The sequence below is a fragment of the Branchiostoma belcheri genome, unplaced genomic scaffold, assembly GCF_001625305.1.
Source record: "Branchiostoma belcheri isolate BF01 breed outbred unplaced genomic scaffold, Haploidv18h27 scaffold60, whole genome shotgun sequence".
NCBI lineage: Eukaryota > Metazoa > Chordata > Leptocardii > Amphioxiformes > Branchiostomatidae > Branchiostoma > Branchiostoma belcheri.
In genome coordinates this window covers 1,444,932-1,452,926 of record NW_017804243.1, presented here as the reverse complement: position 1 = coordinate 1,452,926, position 7,995 = coordinate 1,444,932, and the positions used below count along the sequence as shown (strand labels likewise).

The 7,995-nt window shown below is 39.1% G+C and overlaps 1 protein-coding gene across 1 annotated transcript; it reads left to right on the top strand.

Moving 5' to 3' along the window:
- Positions 1 to 351: 351 nt before the first annotated feature.
- LOC109482724 lies at positions 352 to 6,026 on the top strand. Its single transcript, XM_019785542.1, has 6 exons — positions 352 to 369; positions 570 to 761; positions 1,367 to 1,462; positions 1,963 to 2,158; positions 2,605 to 2,759; positions 4,825 to 6,026. Exons 1-6 carry the CDS (start codon positions 352 to 354, stop codon positions 4,921 to 4,923), a joined length of 756 nt encoding a protein of 251 aa, XP_019641101.1. The 3' UTR covers positions 4,924 to 6,026.
- Positions 6,027 to 7,995: the final 1,969 nt, after the last annotated feature.

Genomic DNA, 7,995 nt, shown 5'->3' with positions numbered 1-7,995 from the left:
TTTAAGAGACATAGTACAAGAAGACAAGTTTCTGTTTCTTAAGACATTGCCTGATAAATATTCCAGTCCATGCATTTGTGGATATGAATACACTAACAGTAATACATGTAGATTACAACACGGTGTATTCCTTATCACCCTAGCCTGCATCACCTGCAGCCCAACAATACACACATATCAATGCAGAATGTGCCAGACATTGAGAAAATTTGGTGTCAAATGCATTTAAATTATTCTATGAAATTTTGGAACCCTGTGTGATATTTACTAATTAGAAACATGCATGATAACCAAAGTTATCATAAGGAATTTAGGAAGCCTGTGCTCTATTTACCGTTAGCCTGTGTGATAATGAAAGTTATCACACTGGTATATGTACATGTAACATGTACATGTATGTCTAAAGGATGTTTACAACAATTAAGATATAACGAAAGTTATCACACTTCTGGAACACCTGTATTGACCATTTTCACAGCCCAAGTACATGACAAAAATGTAGTTATATTATACTATTATAATATATTGTGTAATCTTTTGAAGATATCCTATTCTTTTTGCCTTACCAGCAACCTGGCCGAGGGGAGCCCACAGCGGCAGACCGTGAGGAGCTCCTGTCACTGTTTGATGTGGTTGCCAAGGGAACCATCCCCATCAAGCTGCTGTACTTCATGCACTACCTGCTGCAGTACAAGGAGTCGGACTCATGCCCCTTCCTCTACAACGACTGCTGGTTCTACATAGAGACACAGAAGTTCAAGGTCTTTATTCTTTGTTTCAGACATCCATGGCCCATATGAAAGAAAACATAGATTAATCTGAAATACGTCATAATGACAACAGTTAGAAAATGACTATGACTAGTATGAGTACATCTACATTTGTTGTACAGACGGACCAAGATATTGCGGAAAAATTATTTTCTTTTGGTGTGTCATTTATAGGACTTTTATCGAAGTATGGTCATTTGTCTCCCAATTCTCTTTATTTAAGTTAAGGAGTTAGGAAGCAGGTAGAAGGTTAAGCAATATTTCTGTGAAATTTGCACTAGTCTTTTTTTTTATAACATAAATCAGGTTTACACAAAACTGAATCGCTCAATTTTATTACTGATCATCATCTGGAATTTGGCAATAAATTTATTGATTGTATGTATTAATTTGACACTTGAATTTTTGCATATTTACATTTCTAAAGCATGTCCCACCACACCATTGCATTCATTTTGATTTGCATTGATATGTAACATTAGAGGACTCTATCAACATTTGTATCTCTAAGTTACTGATATTAATGTAAATGTGCATTTGGATCTCTATTGACTGCTAAAGGTTACTGAAACCCAGTGTTTTCTGTCCCTGTGCAGCATCTGCAGGAGTCTGCTGCAGACAGTCTGGTAAAACAGAAGCTGCAGGTCATCATGCAGTGTTTCATCGAGTCACAGGCAGAGCCTCAACTTCAGGTTAGCCAAGATCAACAATTTGGTAACTGTGTGAAGAAACTCAGCTCGTGCATGTTTCCCTGTTTATGTAATTGATCATGATTTTTTTGCAGTATATCATTACTGTGAACAAATAATTCGCTTTGTTTTACCTGCACCTGCCGCCACCACAAACATACGTTAAGTTCCACAAACATGTCAATTTTTCTCAGACCGCTAACTTTTGCTACCACGAACATCCACAAGTGAATTACTGTATTTGAATGGAGTGTGAATTTTGCATTTGGCATCAGCACTTAGGACTGTCAAAAGTTGATGACGGTGTATGATCGTGACAGTTTTCTTATTTTGGACAAAAGTACCCAAAACTTAAACATTTTTACCTTGTTCAAGTTTTTTGTGGGTTCATCACATACACTGTATTAGGATTTCCTTAAAAGTAACAAGAACGTCCTCAAACAGTATTACTGGATAGACTTGTTATACAGGTGTACAGACTCTGCTCTTGTTTTTCTCATCAGATTGACATCCCTCTGGACCAGGTGTCCAAAATGCAATACAAAGTGTACAACTATGTGCACAACAAGGGGAAGGATGCCCACTCCCCGGACCTGTTTGATGAGTCCCAGAAGACAGTGTTCACAGAACTGTTACCCTACTGGGCCGGCTTTAACAAGCAGTATGAACCTCCCAAGTCAGCTGGCAAGGGAAAACCAGGTGGGTCAATTATTTTGTTTTTCTACAAAGATGTTAACCGTTAATGTCAGCTACAAGCTTTATGACCAAAGTTTACAAACCCTCAAATATCAAATCCTGCACCTTTAAATCATATCTGTTGCTTACAAATTAATGTAGGTATTGAATCTTACATGTATGTCATGTAAAGATACAGTGCACAATAATTCATAATATAGGACTGTATTAGGACATAATATTGAGGGCCTTACAAATTTGGTGTGGTCCATGTTTCTAAAGGAGTCACCAGAGTATCTACAATGTATTTATCGAATATAGAATATTGGTATCTATTTGCTTCCACGTTGTTGGCAAGATATTGGATCTTGAGAGCGGATTAAAGCTAACAAGGCAGGACTCCAGGCTAAACCTTGGCTGAATTTCTACGCATTTTTAAATGCAGTGAGCTTTCTTTCCTATTTTCCCAGTGACCCACATTCACAAGCTGCTACAGCGACGACTGGAAAAGTTCAAGTCTGCCAAGCTGCCGCCTCTGGACATGACGGTGCCTGACAAGGGTGACCGAGAGTCCTTCGGAATCAGCGCTTTCAGTTTCTCCATAAGTGAGGGGTTACAGTGGAAGGTATGACAAGCTTTTTTTATTCAATGCATTGTCACTGATGAGGAGGAGACCACAAAGTAGAAATCTTTGAGTTTAAGAAGCACATTTCTTGTTGTAGAAAAATTCACAATATACAGTGAGGAATGTTTTTAATTTTTTCAGATGTTCTTTAATAACGTTTAAACAATTCTTTAACAATGTTTTAACAATAACTTGTTTGTGACAGATGTTTGCAACAACATATATAGTGTATCATGCATAATATACATGTACGTTGGCTGTGCTAACATGCGAAATTAGTTCATCTTATGCTCTGTGCCATTTTTGTATTCAGTCTGATTGACTTTCTCCTTTTTTCCACTAACATTTGCTATAATAACTGTAACTGCGCCTTGCGACCTTTTATACATACAGCAGGCCTCAAGAAAACAAAACCAGAAGAGCTTAGAACTTTTTCATCTAAAAGAGTTGTTGAGTGGTTCCCACAGTGAATAAGGGCATTTTGCTGCATGCACAAACTTGCCTTTTATCAACTGACATTGTTCTATTTCTTGTCTCTTAACTTTAAATACGGTTTGTTTTGAAGTAATTTTTCCTTCAATATTTACTACACAAAAATGGTCCTTTGAAGCACAAAACCACCCTCATTTTCTGAATTAAAAGTATATGTTTAATCACCAGACACAAATTTGATCCATTTTGTGCTGCCAGTTTACATGCAGCATGGAATGGCTGAATGGTTAGGCTTATGGACACAAGACATACTGAGAGGTCACAAATTTGATCCCTGGAAAGACATTTTGTTCTTGAGTGAGGCACTTCCTCAGTCCGCCCAGGTGTAAAATTGGTACCTGACTTCAGTTTGGAAGGCAAAAGGCAGTGGAAGGAGAGGAATTAATGGGCTCCACCTTCCAATACCAATTGCTGTAGACATATGCTTGTACAGTGTAATAAAGGCTATGGACCTACATGTACATTGGGCCTTTACCCCTTTTTGGGAAGCAGTGTAACACAGATGGATGTATGGTTGATGTGTTTATCTCACCTGTGGTTCCTGCACCAGGGGCGCTACTTATCTGCACTGTCCAGCTTCAGCTTTGGGGAGGAACCATGGTTGCTATAAACATGCCATTATCATACACCTGATGCACAGGTGGCGGCAGGTGCGCTGTACAGGTGCAACATTATGCAATTACCCCCCCCCCCCCATTGTGATCCAGCTGTGATTCTGCAGGAAAAAATAGAACAACAAATCAATGTTGATTATTAGGCCATGTTGATTTGATTATATGGATGACATCCGCGCGCGCATGAATTTTCGGCCGTTTCCAAAAAAAAAAAGTTTTCAACCATACTGTAAATCGTACAAAACAGTTGCAAAATGAGCAAAAATATACCATAAGTTACAAAAAAAATAATAAAAACTATACCAATGTCGTAGAATGCCAAAATCAAACGAAAAAAGACGAAATTGTGAAGAAATGAACTTGAAGACTACATTATTCGCCAAACCATATTTGCACAACCCTCATGACCACGTAGATTTCATAATGAAAAGAACTTTTTTTTTTTGCAAACTTTTTTTTTATTCGCACGCGCGCATCAGTTTTGGGGCTCCCGGAGGATGTCATCCATATAATCAAATCAACATGGCCTTATGTGAAAAAGTGTGATTTCGTTGCTAAGCTTTCTGCTTTCTGTCATCTGAATAGTGTGCATGTTTAGCTAAAGCTTTCTTTTCTGTAGTACTAGTAATTCAGGTAAAATCTTTATCATTGTGTTTTCCTAACATAAATTATAATGGTAGAAGTGTACAGAAATACTTCTTTTGTATTCCTGGTCACAACATCATGAACTGTTAACACTGTATTTAGCCTGGACCCCAGGCTTGTTGATAACTTGAGTCTGCTCCCCCTGTGGGGTAGCAGATCTTGTAGAGCGGACTAAAGCTAACAAGGCTGGACTCCAGGCTATGAACAGACTGTGCTGTTGATTATGCTTTCAAACAATGACCCCTTAGGATGTTTCATGTCACTAAAAAATACACATCTCTGACAACCTACCCTCCTTCCTGTCCTCCTTCCAGTTTGAAGACATAGACCTGTTGTCGGAGAGTGACAGTGATGATGACTCCGTCGGCACAGGAAAGAAAGTCACGTGGATGCTGCCAGATCTTGTTGAATGAACGCAGCCTGGGAGATGTTGAGTTAAAGGGCTTTCCTACAGAAGATACATTTTCTATTAGCCAACTAAAAGATGTGACACTCTACAGGCCAACACATGACCAACTTGAATCAGTTGATTCTTTTCTAGTAAAAATGGTGTTGTACATAATGTGATAGTAGACAGTACACAGGTTGATCTCAAGTTCAATTTTTAACATATCAAGAAAAACTTCAAACTGAATTAATAAAGAATCTTAGATAGAGAAACTTATTGCAAAGAGAAGAAATACATTATTATTATATAATAGTTCTACATGTTACATGTGATACCAACTTGGTGATTAACTTATGCAATGTTGTGACTTTCTTACAAAACTCTATATGCCTTTTAGGTGTCAATGTGTAAAATAAATTAGCTACATGCTGCAAAAATTGTGCCATTTCCTCTCTTTAAAAACCGAAATGTATAAAGACAAAGGAACATATTTTTGTGGAAGTTAGATTGGCGTGTATAATGTTGATATCCTCTGATTTTACCAATTATTGTGCATATCATATTTTTTTCACTGTGTTTGTGTTTTTTTGTTTGAGAGAGATTTCAATCCGATATTTTGTAATCTATGGAGACTTTGCATGACAATATAATGTTATAGTTACTTAGAAGTTTGACAAACTGCTAAACTGCTAATTCCGTCCAATCTCCTATTTGCTTTTGTACTTAAAGTATATAATATAGTGTGCGCTTTGTTGAATTGTTTAAAATCTGAGCTATGCCAGTGATCATGCCAAATTAATTATGAATATTCATGTTTTCTTAATAATCTTTATTTGATAAAATGCTGCAATCTGCTGTGATTGATTAATATTTATACTAGACTTTTTACAGAGTTATTAGCTCATTTGTGGATCTATACTATTTGTGCAACAACAATGCTGAGAGTAGATATTATATTTTGTGCAATGTTTGAACTTGCTATCTTTTACATAATAATATTAATACTGTAGAATCCCAAATTTAAATGTTACCAAATGTTGACCATTGAGATTAGCCCACTGCTGCTAGCTTTGGGACCTACTAGTATTTTGAGAAGAGGTTCTGAAGAATATGAGAATAAAATGTGATACTTGCACTTTTGTGTCTAACTTATTTAGATGCTGCCATATACAGTCTAAGTAAGTCATATACTATTGTTCATCATCATCTCCGTTACTGCCTAGCCCTACCATGTAGGATTATTGGCAGCCGTTACGCATTGTTAGTTACAATTGTGACCCAGTACATAAAAACAAAGGTAAAACAAGGATAAGTGAGAAGGGAACATAAGACAACTGATTTTGTGTGTGCTAAAGACGGGACAAGTGCATTAGTGCGTTAGTAATACATGTATTTACATATATACAAGACATGATGGGGTGGCTCAATGCAGCAGGGTCCTCGCCAGTTCAGATTTGAACTGGGCAAGGGACCCCGCCTCCGCCGCACCAGGCTCAAGTTCATTCCATTCCCCGATGGTGCGGGGGAAGAACGAGAGCCTGTAGAAGTTGGTTCTGCTCGCGATGGCCTGCAATGTTTGAGTGTGATTGATGCGACGGGAGCATCGAGCCACCGGGACAATCCTGGTTGAGTGGGGACGGAGACAGCATTATGTATAATCTTATAAAACATGACCTGGCGGGCGATCTTCCGACGTACTTCTAGAGACTGCCAGCCCAGGTTTTGCAACATAGATGAAACAGAACTTGTACGTCTGTAGTCACTGCAGACAAAACGGGCAGCTCTACGCTGGACCATCTCCACCCTACTCACCTGGTCCTTGGTGTGGGGATCCCAGACACTACAGCCGTACTCTAAGGAGGGTCTTACAAGAGCCATGTAAGCTCTCTCCTTTGCCGCATTGCTTGAGATTCGCAGGCAGCGTCTCAGCATTCCTAAGGTTCTGTTTGCTTTCGCTGTAACTAGATCGACATGTCTGCCCCAGGTCAAATTTGAGGAGATGGAGACACCGAGATATATTTGGTGGTACTTACCTTGGTTAAAACGTGGTCATGGAGGGAATAAGGGAACGTTATTGGGTTCCTAGAAGAGGGGACGGTCATCACTTCACATTTAGATGGGTTGAAGGCCATAAACCACTCCTTCTCCCAACTACAAATACTATTGATGTCATGCTGCAGTCTCTTACAGTCGTCTTCTTCCTTGATACTCATCTGCAAGATGCAATCGTCGGCGAAAAGCCTGACTTTAGCATGTGCAGCGTATTTAGGAAGATCATTGATGTATGTTAGAAAGAGAATCGGACCCAGGACTGTACCCTGAGGTACGCCCGATGTTACAGGCACTGGGTCCGAACGCTCCCCGTCTAGGCTACAGTTTGTGAGCGGCCTTGCAGGAAATTCTGGATCCAGACAAGTGCCTTACCAGTAATGCCGTAAAACTGGAGTTTGTGTATCAGCCCGGTAGATGAGGGACCTTATCAAAGGCTTTAGCAAAATCCATAATGATAAGGTCCGTCTGGGTCCCGTTTTCCCTGTTGTGGGCCAAATCATCAATTTAGAAGTTGAGTTTCACATGACCTGCCATGCCTAAATCCATGTTGGAGATCGTACAAGATATTATTAGTATCAAAGTGGGACATCATAGAACTTGCTATGATGTGTTCCATGATTTTTGAACAGATACATGTTAAGGAAATGGGCCGGTAGTTTGCTGGGTCAAGACGATTGCCTTTCTTGTATATCGGGGCGATGTTAGCCTCCTTCCAGGCTTCTGGTACAGCCCCAGTGTCAAGACTTTTTTTAAAGATCACCTGGAGAAAGGGGATCAATGTAGAACTGAGTTTGTTTGTTTTGTTTTTGTTTATGTCTTCACAACTTCAACTTCTTCTCCTCAACTTCAACTGATTACAAAGGATGACAAAGTCAGGAAACTCTTTGTACGTGTATATTGATACAATCTCTTAGCCGGTTTCTCAAAATTTGCATTACCGGTATGTTTTTTTTATGTATTGGAGCATGAACATCGACTGAATAATCAGGTAATGTTTGACCCACATCTAGAGAGTACTTCCGGTTCACAGAATCGCTCTTCCTGT

Bases quoted from the DNA above. Each gene is read 5' to 3' on its own strand.
- LOC109482724 (XM_019785542.1), top strand. The intron at 1,463-1,962 runs GTTAGCCAAGAT...TTTTCTCATCAG, and splicing joins AGGCAGAGCCTCAACTTCAG to ATTGACATCCCTCTGGACCA. The intron at 2,760-4,824 runs GTATGACAAGCT...TCCTCCTTCCAG, and splicing joins GTGAGGGGTTACAGTGGAAG to TTTGAAGACATAGACCTGTT.